Source organism: Rattus norvegicus, chromosome 17, assembly GCF_021556685.1.
Source record: "Rattus norvegicus strain SHRSP/BbbUtx chromosome 17, alternate assembly SHRSP_T2T, whole genome shotgun sequence".
Classification (NCBI taxonomy): Eukaryota; Metazoa; Chordata; class Mammalia; order Rodentia; family Muridae; genus Rattus; species Rattus norvegicus.
In genome coordinates, this window is record NC_141550.1 from 2,768,151 (window position 1) to 2,787,819 (window position 19,669).

General features: G+C 42.0%; 1 protein-coding gene across 5 annotated transcripts in view; it reads left to right on the plus strand.

Moving 5' to 3' along the window:
• Positions 1-2,048: 2,048 nt before the first annotated feature.
• Positions 2,049-19,669, plus strand: part of Znf431l2 (zinc finger protein 431 like 2) — a 37,114-nt gene continuing 19,493 nt past the window's right edge. The window contains exons 1-3 of one of the 5 annotated variants that reach the window (XM_087589635.1): positions 2,071-2,190; positions 2,518-2,587; positions 15,445-15,526. Coding sequence is in view for 2 of the 5 variants with exons in the window: in XM_087589632.1 (XP_087445758.1) it covers positions 2,113-2,190 (78 nt within the window). In the remaining 3 variants the exon portion in view is untranslated. 5 annotated transcript variants of the gene reach the window in all.

Consider the following 19,669-nt stretch of genomic DNA (forward strand, 5'->3'; position numbering starts at 1 on the left):
ACTACTGGGGCGGTGGGCACAATCAGCTACTGGAGTAGCCATTTAAAAAAAGGACCTGATCATGGCAGGGTGGTGATTTAGTAATTTTACAGAATGTATTAATTCCTGTTGGGTGAATGAAAACAGACTAGATCCGTGGGTGTAGGATTTGTGATGTCAGTGAAGCCCATGAGTATTCAAATTGCTCTTAGGTTACTGTCCTGGGGAGATATGTGCAGTCAGCATTGACATAGAGAAGTCAACTCAGAAATGTGAAACACAGGCCTTCATTGCCCGTAGTTGTTTGTGCCAAGTTCCAGGTCCCAGCAGCCAACACTCCAGATAGAGACAAGGTCAAACGGTATTTGATAAATGCTTTTCCAGGAAAAGGGCCGCTCTTTTTCTAAGTCAGAATGCCTATGTGTTTTTCAATTCTATTTATGTTTGTGAAAAGTCCTCCACTGGTTCCCTTTAATGCAGCACTGCTCTGAACTCTTACTTGTTTGCATTCTGTGATGTGTCCCAGGCACAAGAATTTCTTTCCCCTTTTTACAAGTTCTGCTTAGGACAAGGTCTGCTGAAGCCCAGGCTGAGTCATGCTACGTAATAGAGAATTGCTTTGAAGCTTTAGTCCTGTCTCTAAGGTCACATGATGGGAGGACAGTCCTGCATCTCTTCCAGGCTTGGCTCTGAAGGTGAAAATTTTCCTGTATTGGCAGTACTTGACATTAGCAATGAGTAGTGACGTCATCCATTTCCCTTGGTCGATAATCACCCTGACTGACCATTACTCTGGTCCACAGACCAGGCAATGAAGAATCTGGAAAGTGTATTGCCAGGGCGTTAAGTTTGGAATCGATGTGTGGGGGTGGGAGCATCCTCATAGAAGCAAGGGTAGGGGGCAGGGGTATAGGAGAGGGGGAAAAGGAGATAACATTTGAAATGTAAATACATAAAATATCTAAGAAAATAAATAAAGTAGAAACAAATGTAAAGAAAGAAGAATATGGACAAAGACCTGAACTTACTGTGAACTGTTGTTGACACTAATGCAGCTAGTTCAAATTACTCTAGTTACACGAGTTCAGTTCCCTAAAACCAAACAGATGGGCACTCTGAGGGATTGTTATTATTTGCAATATTCAAGATGGGAAATCTCTTCTTTAATCTGGAGGTATTGATTGACAAGAAAAAATTAGTCTAGGCCATAGCTTGTGGTGGGCGCTTCCATGTATAAAGGATATTGAGGTTGGTAGTTCTTTCTCTTCTTCCCCTACACTGGCTAGAAAGATCATTTTATTTTTCTGGCATTAGCATCTCCTTCTCTTTAATTCTGGCATATGGTAAAGACGAGCTGAGACACACAGCTACTGCTGTATTCTTCAAATTTCTTCCAATACAGTTTTTGTTTTACTAGTTGGACCACATTCTGCGAGCCATTCTTATATATCCACTCCATGCACACATAGACAGATCCACTGTATTAGTTCTGTTTATCTGGAAAACCTTTACTAACACAGATATGATGTTTCACCTTCCCACTGAGGAAGATGTGCTTCTAACATTAGTGCTCCGTAGCGGTCGGCATCCATTCCCTGCTTTTATCCCAGGGTTGTTTGCAGTCTCACATGTAGCAGTTGAATATTAGCTGCAATTTTCCTGATGTCAGCGTCCAATGAGAGAAACAAATATCACACTTTGTGTCCTAAAGTCTCTCTTTAATTGTTACTATCCTTGGAACCTATACTTCACTCTGCTCCAAGCTGAATACTGTACCTTGCAAGTTATCCCTCTTGATTGAGGAGCAGCAACAGCAGCAAGAGCAGGAAGAAGAAACTCCTGCTGAGTGCTGGAAGTCAAAAAGGTAGGTTATTGGAAGACACGCTAAAGAGATACTGAAATAAAAATCTTGCAGCTCTGAGAAGGGTAAGCTCCTGGACTAGAATCCTGGGCCAGGAAACGCTATGCTGTGTGCTTTCAGCGCACTCTAATCCTACGGGATGGGTTCACGTCACTCAAGATTCACTGGCCAATCAGGGCCTCCATGCAGGGCGTCCACTAGTAGAAGAGGGTTGTACTTCCTGGTGCCCTGTTTCCAGCAGCGGATTTACCGGAGTTGCTTGGCGGTCTTGAATGATTGGCCTGATGTGTTTTGATGTCGGCTGCCGGGTGTCTTATGGACGTGCTGGCAATCTACTAAGTCGGGACATGGTGAGTAGGTGACCGCTGCCCAAAACGAGAAGGAGTGGGCGGCTCAGCCGCAGGACTCGGTGTGGTGGGATGCAGGGGGCCAACCCTGGCTGTTCTTTCTTTTTGGTTTCTTTTGAGGCAGCGGAGGGGAAGAATGTCCGCGGGGGCAAGACTTGGTCTTGCGAGATATTTAGGGTTGCCGTTTTACCTATTTTAAGTCTACGGCGTTTTGCAGCTGTAGCTGACTTTCCTGAGTTCCTCAGAGGCCAGACTGTAAAGTGCAATCTCTGGTGTGTAGCCCCTCACCTTAAAACATCAGGGGTAACGTAGCCTTTCTTCTATCTCCAGGGAACTGGGCTGCTCTAACTTCCAGCCTGGTAGTTGAAGTCACAGGGAGAAAAGTGACACACTTTGAAAGGTGACGTTAATGTTTGTTTCCAAGTTTTTCTCAAACGTTGTCTACTAAAAGGGAATCGGGTAATTGAGTAAAGGATTGATTGCTAGATCCTTTCCCTCAAGTACAGATGCACTCACTTGATAGGCTTGGGGGAAGTTTGGAGAATAAACTTCTATGAGCCAGGAGAAGAGAGACACCCTCAGAGAAGAAAGACTTTTATACAGGCAAATATGGATAAACTCACCTAAGTTCTATACAAAATCATGTTTTGGGGAGGTTGGCTTGATCAATGCATATTGAATTTCCAACTGGAGGGTACCCCTTTGCAGCTGTGTCCAATCCACGTGCACAATTACTTCAGCTTAGTGGGTTGAGAAGAATGCCGTATGTTCCAGCTGTGTGTTATGTTACATATCTAGCACCTAACATTGCACATAGGGTCCAGGTCAAAGCCATTCTCTCTGCCAGGGAATGGCCCTTACTTATTCAAAATTGGTTCGCATATGTGGGGATTTTCTCATTATTAATAATGTTTTTCTTTTGAAAGAGTCAACGATTGATTTCACATTTTATACTTCATTTCTTATTAATTCGTTCATTTTTATTGGTTATTTGATTTATTTACATTTCAAATGTTATCCCTCTTCCTGGTTTCCCCTCTGCAAACCCCCTATGATATCCCTCCCCCGTACCCCCACCAACTCCTGCCTCACCTCCCTAGGAGTCCTCTACCTAGGGGCAGCGTCTCCACAGGACCAAGGGCCTTCCCTGCTCCCATTGATGGCAGATAAGGCCATCCTCTGCTATGTGAACAGCTGGGGCCATGGATCCCTCCAGGTGTTCTCTTTGGTTGGTGGTTTATCCCTGGTAGCTCTAGGGGAATCTGGTTGGTGATAATGTTGTTCTTGCTATGGGGTTGCAAACCCCTTCAGCTTCTTCAGTCTTTCCCCTAAGTCCTCTCTGCTGTCCTAGTGCTCACTCAGTCCGATGGTTGTCTTTGAGCATCCACATCTGTATTGATCAGGCTCTGGCCGAGCCCCTCAGGGAGCAGCCGTAGCAGGTTCCTGTCAGCGCATGCTTCTTGGCATCAGCAATAGTGTCTGGGTTTGGTGTCTGCAGATAACATGGATCAGCATGGGGGGGGGGCAGTCTCTGGATGGCCTTTCCTTCAGTCTCTGCTCCATTCTCTGTCCCTGCATTTCCCTTAGACAGGAACAATTGTGTGTTAATATTTTTGAGATGTGTGTGTGGCCCCATCCCTCAACTGGGTCTGCATATGGTCTCTACAGGTTCTCTTTCCCCTTTGTTGGGTATTTCAGCCAATGCCATCCCAGTTGTGTGCTGGGAGCCTCTTGCTTTCCTAGCATCTAGGGCTTTCTAGTGGCTACTCCCAGTTCCTCATTCCCCACTGCTACACACTCCCCTTCCATTTCCTGACTCTCTGTACTTCTTCCTGTCTCTCCCCACAACTAATGCTCTCCCACCCCCACTGCCCGCCCACCCTTTCCCTCTCCCTCTTTCTGCCTCCTGTAATTATTTTATTCCCTCTTCTAAGTAGGACTGAAGCATCCACATTGGTCTTCCTTCTTGCATTTCATATGGTCTGTGAGTTGTATCGTATGTATTCTGAGCTTTTTGTCTAACCTCTAGTTATCAATGAGTACATACCATATTTATTCTTTTGTGACTGGGTTACCTCACTCAGGAAGATATTTTCTTCTTTCCTTCTTTTTTTTTCGGAGCTGGGGATCGAACCCAGGGCCTTGCGCTTGCTAGGCAAGCGCTCTACCACTGAGCTAAATCCCCAACCCCCAGGAAGATATTTTCTACTTCCATCCATTTGCCTGTGAGTTTCATGATGTCATTGTTTTTAATAGCTGAGTAGTACTCCATTGTGTAGATGTACCACATTTTCTGTATCCATTCCTCTGCTGAGGGACATCTGGGTTCTTTCCAGCTTCTGGTATTATCAATAAGGCTGCTATGAACATAGTGGAGCATGTACCTTTGTTATATGTTGCAACATCTTTTCGGTATATGCCCAGGAGTGATATACCTAGGTCTACAAGGACGACTATGTCCAATTTTCTGAAGAACAGTCAGAATGATTTCCAGAGTGTTTGTACCGGCTTGCAAACCCACCATCAACTGAGGAGTGTTTCTCTTCTCCACATCCTTACCAGCATGTGCTGTCACATGAGGTTTTGATCTTAGCCATTCTGACTGGTGTGAGGTAGAATCTCATGGTCATTTTGATTTTCATTTCTCTGATGACTAAGAATGTTGAACATTTTTTTAAATGAAATTTCCCTCTCTCTTTTTAAAATTTTTTAAAAGATTTTACTATATATCAGTACACTGTAACTGTCTTCAGGCACACCAGAAGAGGGCGTCTGCTCTTATTTTAGATGGTTTTGCGCCACCAGGTGGTTGCTGGAATTTGAACTTGGGACCTCTGGAAGAGCAGTCAGTGCTCTTAAGCACTGAGCCATCTCTCCAGCCCCAGTGTTTGGATTGTTAGTACTTAAATGACAGATTTGGTTTGAGGCTCTCACAATTTTCTCATATATTCTTGTCTCTGCCTCCTAATTTGCTCATTGTCAGCAATTCAGACCATATGATCATTTGATGGAGGCAATTTAGGGGTTGCCTCCGAGCCATTCGAGATTCATCATTTGAGAATCCTTTGTTTAGCTGTATACCCCCAAAGAAGTTGATAACATTGCTGTTGTGACAGTATTTAATATTAGGGATGAACAGTGCCTTTGTTATAAAGTCAAAAGACAATTTCTAAGAAATGATAGTCTGGTTCCTAGGACTTGTGAACACTGCATATTGTTTTGCCTGCTACATTTTACTAATTGTTTAGAAACTGATAGACAGGCGGTGATGGGAAGCACTCTTGAGAGAAATATCAGTAGCCACTGACGGTAAGAAATAAACAGATTAGAGGGCAGTTTGAGGTATTTTTGTGGTGGCTGTGAAGTCTGTGTTCTTTTTAAATTTTTCACACATACAATCATAGGTAATAATGGTCAAGTTGACATTATTCCTGGCAGAGTCTCCTTAAGTGTTTGATGAAAGCCTGACTATATTTTGTGCTTTTGTTCATGGCTTTTTCTCTCCGTTCCCTCATTATATCAGCAAGACTGCACACAGTCTTGATTATTGTATCTTTGTGTCTTACTGTGTCTGTGTGTTTTCTATTTCTTTATTATCCCATTGATAACTCTGTGTTCTATAAGATGGCACATACCCTGGGATCAGCTTCCCCATCATAAATTGTTGGAATGTTTCTAAAAATACATTTTTTAAAAGAATTATTTATTTTATGTGTATGCATACACTGTAGCTGTCTTCAGATAAACCAGTAGAGGGCATCAGATCCCAATACAGATGGTAGTGAGCCACCCTGTGGTAGCTGGGAATTGAATTCAGTCTACCTGGAAAAGCAGTCAGTGCTCTTAACCACCGAACCATCTTACCAGTGCCAATTGTTTGATATTTTAATTTATAGTTTTTTTAAAATCTGAGTTGCTGACTCCATCCTGCCTGAGATTCAACCAGTGAGCTCTTTGGTCTTCTTGTCGCCATGTGCCTCCATTGCTGTCATGGACTCTAATCCTTTAGAAGTGCAAGTCCAATTCAATGCTTTCAATACTGATTCCTCTTGGCCATGACCTATTTTATGATATCAGTGAAAATTAACCATACAGTATGGTTGTGTGGATGATTGGAACACAGTAAATTTCCCCTTCCAACTACACAAACCAGGGAGGACTTTCTTCTACATTAGCTGTAGAGCAGTTAGCATCAGTGCAAATCCTTTAAGGGTTGGAGTGATCCCAAGATTGACAAGTTTAGGCTGCCGTGAGGAATAATCCTGTTAAGAACATTCTCCTTTACTAATAATGAGACCAACGTCAGGTGACTTCTCAGCTCTCTCTTCTGTAGAAGATTCCGATGCTAGGAATATTTGTTGAAAGGCGCTTGCTTAAACACAGACTGCTATCTACTATACTTTTAATATGTGTTATACATTATAGTGTGCTCATCAAATCAAAGTCAGCTGGGGTTCTAAATCAGACCCTGTCTCAAACAAAGGAAATAATCAGAACTTTATTTGTGATAGGCTAGCATATTTCGGTTTTTCTTTCCTTTACTAATTAATCTTAATGGTAAAATTTGATTCCAAGGTAAATGTTACCTTTTTTTTTTTGACTTGTTCTTCATGTACATTCTTGTGATTTCCACATCATACATGGTTTCCAGTGTTCCTGGTATGTTCTGTTAACTGGGTGATAGTGAACTAAGTTACTAACTGAAAAGAGATTCTACTTCTGTAAGCACATGCTATGTACTTAGGCCTTGAGCTTGAGTATAAAAGCCATTCCCTGCATTTTAATAAACTGATTTATTTCTTTTATGTATTCAGTTTACATTCTGCACACTGCCCTCCTCCCAGTTACACCCTCCCATAATTCTTCCCCCAGCTGCCTCTCCTTTTCTCCTCTGAGTCGATGGGCCACATTGCATTATGCAGATCTTCTATTTCGTAGGACTAGTGTAACTACAGTATCGGTTTCATGCTAAGTTCAATGTTTTATTCAGATTCTTGATAGCCTGGTGTGTAGACCCAAAAATGGGCCAGTCAGACGCTCATCAATCATCTAAAATTGATTACCTTAGTGTTCATTTGTAATATTAAGTATTGTCAAAGAAGGGAAATTATCAACTTCCTTTTATTATGTCCCTTTCTGGACTGTGACTTTACCACTTTCAAAGTTCCTGGAGTAGACATTTATATTAAGCTGTGATGAAAAGAGTACAGAATCTTTGATGTAAAGGATTTTCCAATGCCTGGGAAATAGTGAATCACACTGAGTAGAGTTTACCTCAGGGAGAGACTGCCTCCCTCAGGTACGTAGCATGGTAACCAAGCATCTTACAGATTAGGATGCTAGGATGCACATGGTTGTTCACCCGGATTGTCAGAAAATATGGCTTCAGAAGGTAAAACAGGAGACAGCCATGATTAACCAACAGCCAGTAGGCCCATCCCCAGATCACAGAGCAGCCCTTTAACAAGCAGCTTCATGGACCATTGCAGGGTCACAACCACCACTAAGGCCTGGTGTGCCATAAAGGACCGCTTTTCTTCTTGAGAAAAGCATAGTTCCGTCAGGTGGGCAGGACATCAGGTGACACCATTTGAAAAGGAAAAACACTGTTGTGGTGAGGACTGGCCTGACTGAGCAAGGCTTTCCATGAGGACTTCATGGATAGAGAATTACATTGCTCCTTCTCAAACTCAGCCACATCTTAGAACCTGTAAGGGCCTGGGGCCTAGGGCCTGGGGCCTTTCCCAAAGGCCTTGAGGTATATATTAAAAAAGCAGAGCTTCTTCTCTAAAACCAGGCATATGCTTTTGAGATCTGTTAATGGTCTGGGGCCACGTCCTTTGGAGAGGGGTTGTCTCTGATGCTGAGATTCCAAAAATTTCTACCACTTGGGGCTGAAGACATGAGTTCCAAAGTAGTGGAGGCATGGTCTTTAATGTTAATGAGATGGCCCTTTACTCAGTGAGCAACATTGTTAGATCAGACAGATCACTCCTTAATTTGTCCATTGTATGGTTGATTCTGCTGACTTCATGGAAGTCTCCCATTTCTTTCCATTTTCCTTGTAGGTAGTATAAATGCTGCTATTGTTCTGAAGAAGGTTCCTTAGCAGAAGCCTTAGCTCCTTGCTACCCCACCCCAGCTTTCATACTTTCTATCTCTTACTTTTTCTATCTTTTGCATCCTCTGAAGCCTTCCACTTAGGATTCTGTCCCTGAAGAATGGCCCGCTCTTTCAGAGTATTGGTGTAGTTAAGAAATGATTGGTGAAATATATTTGCTATGTAAATCTCCTAACTTCCAAGTGGCTAAAACAAGTAGTCACCACTCTATCCTTAAATTGTTCAGAATCAACCTTAGGGTGTCTCTGAATTGTTGTCTTTATGCAGGTGAGGCCTAAATGAGTCCATTTGTGCATTTGGGAAAGTGAGTCTTTTGTTTATTCGCTGGGTAGTATAACTTTACCCTTGAGTGTGCCACTGCCCTTCCTCTTCTAAGCAATTTGGGCCCTTTCTTCTGCTGTATATTCTAAATGAGCCCATCCTTTAGTCTAATCCCGGTTCCCAGCAGGTGTCTCTTGCTGGCCCAAAACTGGGATAGTCCCTTGCATAACCATTTCTGGAGCCACCTGATCTGCCTGGTTATTGTCCAGTGCCATTGAGTCTCTTTCCATCTGATGTCTTGGGTAATGAATGCTCATAGTTGTTACCTTCATCATGACATCCAAGAGACCCAAGATTTTGGCTTTGAAAGACCCCCAGAGCAGGGAGACCCTCACTCAAGTCTTGGGATGATGCGACCCCCCAAGAAGTCACGTGAGACTGTCCTTGCTGTAATAAACATGAGGTTTATTGATAGGAACCAGTGCACTGGGGTCGAGACTCATATCCCATGCAGGGGCAGTGGAGTTCAACCCTGAGATGCTGGGAGAAAGGATATTTAAACGGAGAAACCACAACCCAAGGGGGCAGGGGTAGTGTCATTGGAAAATCACAAGAAGCTTCCTGTCAAAATTGCTTAAATTTTTGTTCCCTTTAGTTCCTAGGAGAAGCTTCCGGCTTCTCAAGGTTGTTTGTTCTTTTAAGATTTTAATCTAACTTAATGGTCAGCTAGTTCCTGGAAGAAGCTTCCTCTTATCTTTACTAGGTTGGGATCACCTATCTAAGGGACTTATCTTAAACCCTTTTATCTGGATCCTGGGAGAACAGGCTCAAGAAATGGGATCCTTTACTTACTTACAGGTAGAGGGCAGGGTCTGGAATTTGAGGTATTTAGCACTTCTTAGGGGTGAGATTCTATTTTTAAACTTCTGATTTTTGGCTATTTTTTATTCTTTGAGCTTCTTTTTCTACCTTGGTATATAGCCCGGTGGACGGGAGCTGTGGCAAAGGCATCTGTGCTGATGTGCTGAGGGATAAAATGCTAAAGAATGGAAAGTTCCTCCCTATTTGAAGGCAGATTGCTTGGGTGGGATCTTGTGGTCTTTTCTGGATGTCTTGAGGCAAAGTCAGAAGTTGAAAAGAACCCAGATGTCTTCAACAGAGGAATGGATGCAGAAAATGTGGTACATTTACACAATTGAGTATAACTCAGTTATTAAAACAATGACTTCGTGAAATACTTAGGCAAATGGATGGAAGTAGAAAATATCATCCTGAGTGAGGTAACCAAACCACAAAGGAACACACATGGTATGCACAACTGATAAGTGGATATTAGCCCAAAAGCTCAGAATACCCAGAATACAATTCACTGACTATCTGAAGCTCAAGAAGGAGGAAGACCAAAGTGTGGATGCTTCAGTCTTTCTTAGAAGGAGGAACAAAATACACACGGAAGGAAATAAGGAGACAAAGTGTGGAGCAGAGACTGAAGGAAAGGCCATCCAGAGACTGACCCACCTGGGGATCCATCCCATATACAGTCACCAGACTCAGACACTATTGCAGATGCCATGAAGTGCCTGCCGACAGGAGCCTGATACAGCTTTCTCCTGAGAGGCTCGGCCATAGCTTGACAAATATAGAGTTGGAGGCTCACAGCCAACTACTGGACTGGGTCCGGGGTCCGCAATGGAGGAGTTAAAGAAAGATTTGGAGGAGCTGAAGGGGTTTGCATCCCCACAGGAAGAACAACAATATCAATGGAGCAGACCCCCCCAGAGCTCCCAGGGACTAAACAACCAACAAAAGAGTACACATGGAGTGACCCTTTGCTTCAGCTACATATGTAGCAGAGAATGGCCTTGTTGGACATCAGTGGGAGGAGTGGCACTTGGGCCTGCGAAGGCTTGATGATTCAGTGTAGGGTAATACCAGGAAGGCAGGTGAGAGTGGGTGGGTTTTTCAGAGCACCCTCAGAGAAGCAGGGGAGGGGCTATGTGATAGGGTGTTTCTGAAGGGGAAAACAGGAAAGGTGATAACATATGAAGTGTAAATAAAGTGAATATCAAGTAAAAGAAGGGAAAAGAAAAAAAAAAAAGAAAAGGAATTTTCTACAGAAGATTCCTTGAGACACAGAGCATTCAGGATGAGGATAAATGCACTTCAGGTCAAATGACTGCAGTCAGTTCCTTAAACTGAAACAGGTGTGCACTCTGAGGGATTTTTCTTATTGGAATATTTACTATGGGAACCCATCCCCCTTTTTTTGAAGCTCATGAGTTGATAAGAAAAATCTTTATCTAGGCCATATCTTCTGGTGGAAGCTTACATATGTAAGGATGATGAAGATGGGAACTCTTTTTCTTTTTCTTCCACCATACTCTGGCAAGAGAGATCACTATTTTTCTAGCATTAGAGGTTCCGTGTTAGGAATTCTGTAATATGCTGAAGACCAGCTGAGACATATAGACACGACTGTATTCTTCAACTTGCCATTGTTAGAGTCATTGTCTTACTCGTGGACAACATTCCATGAGACATTTCTCTATATCCACTTCATCCATACATAGAGAGAGCCATGCTTTGGGTTCTGTTCATCTGGAAAACCTCTGCTAATGCAGATATGTGTTTTCACCTCCCACTAAGGAATATGTGCTGGCTACCAATAGTGCTCCACTGTGATTGGCATCCACTTCCTGCTTTTCTCCCAGGGTTGTCTAGAGTCTCATATTGAAACGGCAAGATAAATGCCATTTCTGGAGAATCATTTTGAAGAGAAAGATAAACCCCATTTATCTCCACTGAGGCAACTCTTTTGTATCCATTTGTAAGACCAGGCCTAATTTAAAAAACAGCCATAAAGCACCAGCTTAAGAAGTAGAGCCTAATTAATATAGAGAAAGTCCTGAGACACCAGCTCTAGGAACAGACCATAAAATCTAGAACAAATTCATAAAACCATACCCCCAGAGACCAGCCAGGGGATAACCACAAAAGATGGGAAATATTCTTTCTCAGGATAGGTTATCTGCACTGGGCAGCCCTATTTCATTATATGGTTAGAAGTTCATGAGGAAGGCATGCAAACCAATGACAACCTGTGGCTCCAGAGCGTCATTTGTCTGGGGTTGCTATTTCAAATTATGATTGACCCCTGAATGATGATTGTTTCTGCACAATAACCCTCTTTGTATAGTATCAGAGTCTGGGGTCTTCAACAATTTTCAGACCCTTACATTGTATAGCAGATGAATATTAGCTACAATTTTCCTTATGCAAATGTGAAATAACAGAAACAAACATCATATTTTGTGTCCTAAAAGCTCTCTTTAATTATTAATATCCTTGGAACCATTCTGCCAAGGGGTCATGTAGTGAAAATTGGACTTTAGAAGCTATCCATCTTGATTCAAGGGGGTTTAGCATGAGTGGAGGAGGAGGGGCAGAAAGAGGGTGGCAGAAAAGAAGAGGAAGGGGAAAAAGAACAAGAAGAGGAACAAAAATGACAAGGAGTAGGAGAAAAAGAAGATGAGGAAGAGGAGGAGAAGAAATACACCAGGAAGAGGAGGAGCAGCACTAGGAAGAGGAAGATGAGGACAAGGAGTAGAAGAAGGAGGGGAATAAATTTCTGCTTAGTGCTGGAAGACAGAAAGGTCGGCTATTGGAGGACAGACAAATGGGATACTGAAACACAAATCTTGCAAATCCAAAAAGGGTCATCTCCTAGAGTACAATGATGGGCCAGAAAACTTGCTACTCTGTGCCTTTACTGCACTCTAATCCTAATAGAGGTGCTCATATCAGTCAAGATTCACTGGCCATTCAGGGCGTTTTTAACGACCCTCCAATCAGGAGAAAAGGAGTGTTGTTCCGGGTTCTTTTTTTCCTGCTGCAAGTTCTACTCTATTACGGAGCAGGCTTGAATGGTTGGTGGGACATTCTTTGAACTCTGCTGCTGAATGCCTTACCGCAGTGCCAACCCTGAACTACCAAGTCCAATCATGGTGAGCATGTGACCACTGCCCCTAACCTGAATTAGCAGTGGACTGAGAAGGGGGAGGCAGGGAGGTGGTCCTCCCATGCATGGGCTTGGTGGGAACTAGCAGCCATCTTGTAGATTCCGTGTGGTCCTAGTCATTAGGTGTTCTCATGTGTTCCGTTTGGGAGCTGCATCTGTGCAAAGCCTTTGGAGCAAGGGGTTTCTGTCAGAAACATCATGGGCAGGATGCCAAATGCGGAGACCTAGCTTCTCAGTGTCCTCCAGAACTTGTCCCTTGCCATTTAAAATCAATTTGGAGTGAATTTTGTGGGTGTTATTAACCACACCTCAAAGGCTGGGTAGTACTGGAATGTAATCTGTTAAGGGAACAGGAGAATCTATGATGTAGGATCTTCCAGTGCTTAGGAAATAGAGGCACTGTGGATTGCTCTGGTGCTGTTTGTAGTTTGATGTTAATTCCACTTTTCCCAGAGGGGCTGCCTAGCATGAGGAGTATTCACATATTCAGGTGACTTCGTTGGATACTTGTCCCCATTTTAACATGTAAAATATAGGCTACAGCAGGTTATTGGGCTGGGGAGGGGAAGGTGGAGCTGAAAAGCTTTAGGGAGGAGAGACATGAGGGAAGATGGGGAAGGAAAATGGAAGTGAAGCAGGTGGCCTACAGCATGTGTATTGGTCCCCAGAGCAATGGCCTTCCTTCCTCTTGATTTAAGTTTCTAAATTCTTAAGGTAAAGGGCAGTACCACAACCGAGTTTTAAAATTACCTATTTGAGTCATGTACTGTACTGTGCATTGCAGTAACAGGGAAAGGATTTGTATGTGGAGCAGGACTTCTGTCCTCAGAACAGTGCAGGAGGACCAGTGTCCTGTGTACAGTGCAGAGTGAAACAGGGTAGGCAACAGCTAGATCACAGACTAATTGAAGTTTAAAGCCTTCATCTGCAAGGCTCACCTTTATGAATAAAGTCCTGCCTGACTTAGGGTGTGTGATTTTGTAATTTCCTAACGAGTGTTAATTCATACCTTTTAATGTAAACACACAAGATTGGTGGGTGAGACTCTGGGACCCACTCCTGAAAGACAGTCTTACAACACCTTCCAAGATGTTCCAAGAGTGGACAGTAGGAAGGAGAAAGGACCTTTCATTAGTGTTCTCTGAGGTCTCTGTCCTTGGCGTGGGGGGGGGGGTAACTACAAACAAAGAGGATCCTGTGTATGAATTGACTTCACTGACAACTTCGTGTGGAAGTGTGGATTACAGGAGACCTGTTTTCTCTCAGTTGCTTGACCAGCATAGCTCCAGTAGGGGAGATGCTAGGTTCCTAAGACTTAGCTGTGTGGTTCAAGCTAATGAGGGATATGAGGAGGCTGAGCAGTCAGACACACCAGTGGGAGACAGCAAGCAGTGTGTTCTAGGATTCCCCTTAGACACATCCATTAGGAAATCTGAGGGAGATCACAGTCCCACCGTGATGAGTGTGAGGACTCCAGACCCCAGACCCCAGACGTGGAAGAGTACACTGGTGGATCTATCAGAGTCTAATGTGTTAGTCTAGGATGAGCTGTGATCCACACTGTTTTGTTGGTATATGTGTGGGTCTGGGGAGATGCACTGGGCTTTCTTTCCTCAGTGAGAGGGCATTCCTTGAGGAGGGGAGAATCTGGATTTCTAGCCATTGCTGTGTTGCTGCCATTCTCTCTATGCAGTGCACACACTGAAGCTTATACTGTGTGGTACACAGACCTGTAGGGAATATTGAGTTCCAGTTTGTAGAAGTTCCAAATGAAATAACTCGACAAGTTCTGTAGGAGTGAAATCAAATTTGTGGCTTATCCAGAACAAAATTAGTTTCAAATGACCATCAAGTGCTGAAAGGAAAGCATAAATTGAAATGCAAGGAGATTATCACCTTTAAGCAGAAGATCCTTTCTATGGACTTGAAATCTTAGAAGATGCCATGAGAGTAACACGCTTTCCTACTAACCCTCCAATTAATGGAAGGAGTAGGCAAAGTGATTCTTAGTCCCAGTAAAAGATTCTACAACTGTTATTCATCTGTGATGGGGTCCAGCCCAGTTTAGAAGCCAGACTCAACAAGACCACTTATTTCTTGTGGGTTGGAAACAAGGATGCAAAGGTCATGGATGCTTGCTCTGTGGTTCCAATTCAGCACTCTTCCAGCCATCTGTGTTCTGCAGAGTCAGAGCCCCATAGATGAGCCTGTTGAGTTCATTACTTGAGGTCATGAGGATGAAGCTTCAGTTGTATTTCCTGACCACATGACGTTGAGATACAAAACATGAGACATCTGCTATGGAGAGCTGCATACACAATGTAGAAGTAACTAAAACAACAGCTATGTTACAAGTTGCCCCTTAAAATGTAAGCCACATATGTCTGAGACAGAGCCATAGGACTTGCCTTTGACCTGCAGGTTTCTTGCTCCATCTACTGATGTACCCATCCCTGTTTATTGCAATGGGAAGTGATATTCTGTGCCATTTTTTTCTTTTATTGGATACTTTTTTGTTTACATTTCAAATGTTATTCCCTTTCCCAGATTCCCGGACGTAAGCCCCCTATGCTATCCCCCTCTCCTTCATTATAAGGGTGTTCCCCACCCCAACCACCCTCCCTTCCCACCCTCCTGAATTTCCCTTATACTGGGGGGGTTCACCCTTGGTAGGACCAAGGGATTTTCCTGCTATTGTTGCCCAGCAAGGCCATCCTCTGGTACATTATCAAGCTGGAGCCATGGGTTAGTTCATGTATAGTCTTTGGTAGTGGTTCAGTTCCTGGGAGCTCTGTTGTTTTTATGAGGTGGAAAGCCCCTTCAGCATTTTCAGTTTTTTCTCTAATTCCTCCAACAGGGATCCCATTTCAGTTCTGTGGTTTGCTGCCTGCATTTGCCTCTGTATTGGACATGCTCTTTCTGTGCCTCTGAGGAGACAGGTATATTTGGCTCCTGTCAGCATGCAGTTCTTAGCTTCATTAATCTTAGTTTTGTTGGATATATATGGCTCTGAATGGCTGTTCCTTCTGTCTCTTCTTCAAGCTTTTCTTCCATATACCCTCCTTTTAAGAAGGAGTTAAGCATCCACACTTTGCTTGTCCTCCTTGAACATCATGTGGTCTGTGGATTGCATCTTGGGTAATTTGAGCTTTTAGGCTAATATCCACTTATCAGTGAGTGCATACCATGTGTATTTTTCTGTGATTGGGTTACTTCACTCAGGATGATATTTCCTAGTTCAATCTATTTGCCTACAATTTTCATGAAGTCAATATTTTGATAGCTGAGTGGTACTCCATGGTGTAGATATACCACAGTTTCTGTATCCATTCCTCTGTTGAAGGGCATCTGATTTCATTCCAGCATTTGCTATTATAAATAAGACTGCTATCAACATAGTACAGTATGTCTTTTTTGTATGTTGTAGTATCTCTACTGAACATGCCCAGGAGAGGTATACTGGGTCCTCATGTAGTGGAATGACCAATTTTCTGAGGACCTTTCAGATTGATTTCGAGCGTGGTTGTACCAGTTTGCAATCCCACCAACAATGGAGGACTGTTCCTGTTTCTCCACATCCTCGCCAGCATTTGTGGTCTTAGCCATTAGGTTTTGATCTTAGCCATTCTGAGTGGTGTGAAGTGGAATCTTAGGGTTGTTTTGATTTTGTTTTCCATTATGAGTAAGGATTCCAATGTCACTAAGCTGAGTATTCTTTATTCAGCTCTGTACTCCATCTTTAATAGGGTTATTTGACTCCCTGGGGTCTAATTTCTTGAATGCTCTGTATATTTTGGATTTTAGCCTTCTATCAGATGTAGGATTGGCAAAGATCTTTTCCCAATCTCTTCGTTGCTGTTTTGTACTATTGACAGTGTCCTCTGCCTTACATAAGCTCTACAATTTTATGAGCCCTATTTGTTGATTCTTGAACTTGGAGCTTAAGCCATTGGTGTTTTGTTTAGGAAAATTTCCCCAGTGCCCATGTGATCGAGACTCTTCCTCACCTTTTACCTATTACTATATCTGGCTTCATGTGGCGGTCCTTGATCCACTTGAACTTAAGCTATGGACAGGGTGATAAGAATGGTTCCATTTGGTTGGGGATTTAGCTCAGTGGTAGAGCGCTTGCCTAGCAAGCACAAGGCCCTGGGTTCAGTCCCCAGCTCCGGGGGAAAAAAAAAAAAGAATGGTTCCATTTGCATTCCTGTACATGCTGACCTCCAGCTGAACTGGCACAAATTGTTAGAAATGGTATCTTTTTTCTATTGAATGTTTTTAGCTTTTTATCCAAAGATCGAGTGACCATAGGTCTGTGGGTTCATTTCTGTGTCTTCAATTCTGTTCTACTGATCTACCTACCTGTCTCTGTACCAATTCTATACAGTTTTTATCACTATTTTTCTGTAATACTGTTTGAGGTCAGAGATGATGATTCCCACAGAAGTTCTCTTATTGTTAAGGATAGTTTTCACTTTCCTCGGTTTTTTGTTATTCCAAATGAATTTGCAAATTGCTCTTTCTAACTCTATAAAGAATTGAGTTGGAATTTTGATGGGGATTGCATTCCGTCTGTAGATTGCTTTTAGGAAGATGGCCATTTTTAACCTATTAATCTTTCCAATCCATGAACATAGGAGATCTTTCCATCTTTTGAGATTTTCCACAATTTCTTTCTTCAGAGACTTGAAGAGACTTTCACTTGCTTGGATAGAGTCACACCAAGGTATTTTATGTTATTTGGGACTATTGTGAAGGAATGCCTTTTCTCTAATTTCTTTCTCAGCCTGTTTATCCTTTGAGTAGAGGAAGGCTACTGATTTGTTTGAGTTACTTTTATACCACGCCACTTTGCTGAAGTTGTATATCAGGCTTACTAGTTCTCTGGTGAAACTTTTGGGGTCACTACAGTATATTATCATATCATCTGCACATACTGATATTTTGACCTCTTCCTTTCCAATTTGCATTCCTTTGACCACCTTTTGTTGTCCGATTGCTCTGGCTAGGACTTCGAGTAGTATATTGAAGAGGTAGGGAGAGATTGGGCAGCCTTGTCTAGTTCCCGATTTTAGTGGGATTGCTTCAAGTTTCTCTCCATTTAGTTTACTGTTGGCTACTGGTTTCCTGTGTATTGCTTTTACTATGTTTATGTATGGGCCTTAAATTCCAGGTATTTACAGGACTTTTATTGTAAAGGGGTGTTGAATTTTCACAAATGCTTTCTGAGCATCTAATGAAATGATCATGTAGTTTTTTTCTTTGAGTTTGTTTATATAGTGGATTACGTTGATGGTTTTCTGTATGTTGAAACATCCCTGCATCCCTGGGATGAAGCCTACTTTATCATGATGGATGATCATTTTGATGTGTTCTTGGATTAGGTTTGCAAGAATTTTATTGAATTATTTTGTGTCAATATTCACAAAGGAAATTTGTCTGAAGTTCTCTTTCTTTGTTGGGTTTTTGTGTGGTTTGTGTCTGTTTGTATTTTGTGGAATAGTTTGGACAGTACTGGTATGATATCTTCTATGAAGGTCTGAGAGAATTCTGCAAAAAACCCATGTGGTCCTGGGCTCTTTTTGGTTGGGAGACTTTTAATACCTGCTGCTGTTTCTTTAGGAGGGATAGGATTGTTTAGATGGTTTAGCTGATGATGATTTAACTTTGGTATCTGGTACTTGTCTAGAAAATTGTCCATTTCCCCCAGATTTTCCAGTTTTATTGAATATAGGCTTTTGTAATGGGATCTGATGATTATTTTAATTTCCTCAGATTCTGTTGTTATATCTCCCTTTTCATTTCTGATGTTGTGAATTTGGATATACTGTCTGTGCCCTCTGGTTAGTCTGGCTAAGTGATAATCTATCTTGTTGATTTTCTCAAAGAAGCAGTTCCTGATTCTGGGGATTCTTTGTATGGTCCTTTTTGTTTCTACTTGGTTGATTTCAGCCCTGAGTTTGATCATTTTCTGCCTTCTACTCCTCTTGGATGTATTTGCTTTCGTTTGTTCTAGAACTTTTCTGTGTGCTGTTAAGCTGCTGATTGATGTATGCTCTCTCCTATTCCTTTTTGGAGGCACTCAGAGCTATGAGTTTTCCTCTTAGAACTGCTTTCATAGTGTCCCATAAGTTTGAATATATTGTGCCTTCTTTTTCATTAATTTCTAAAAGGTCTTTAATTTCTTTCTTTCTTTGTTTCTTCCTTGTTATCATTGAGTAGAGCTTTGTTCAACTTCCATGTATATGTGGGCTTTCTGTCATTTTTGTTGTTATTGAAGACCAGTCTTAGTCTATGGTGATCTGATTGGATGCATGGGATTATTTTAATCTTTTTATATCTGTTGAAGTCTGTTTTGTGACTGATTATATGGTCAATTTTGGAGAAGGTACCAGGAGGTGCTGAGATGAAGGTTTTAGGATGAAATGTTCTATAAATATTTCTTCAGTCCATTTGGTTCATAACTTCTGTTACTTCCTCTATGTCTCTGTTTAACTTTATTTCCATGATCTATTTATTGATGAGAGTGGGGTTCTCCTACTATTATTATTGTGTGAGGTGCAATGTATGCTTTGAGCTTCAGTAAGTTTTTTTTTTTTGTTTTTTGTTTTTTAATATGAATGTAGGTGCCATTGCATTTGGAGCATAGATATTTAGGATTGAGAGTTTGTCTTGGTGGATTTTTCCTTTGATGAGTATGAAGTTTTCTTCCTTATTTTCTTTGATAACTTTTGGTTGCAAGTTGATTTTACTCGATATTACAATGGTAGTCCAGCTTGTTTTTTCGAATCAATTGCTTGGAAAGTTGTTTTCCAGCCTTTTACTCTGAAGTAGTGTCTGTCTTTGTCTCTGAATTGTGTTTCCTGTATGCAGCAAAATGCTGGGTCCTCTTTACATATCCAGTCTGTTAGTCTACATCTTTTTATCGGGGAGTCCAGTCCATTGATGTTAAACTATATTAAGGAATAGTGATTTATGTTTCCTGTTAGTTTTGTTGTTAGAGGTGGAATTATGTTTGTTTGGTTCTCTGCTTTTGGGTTCATTGCATGAGATTTTTCTAGGATTTAGTTATCTTCCTTGTG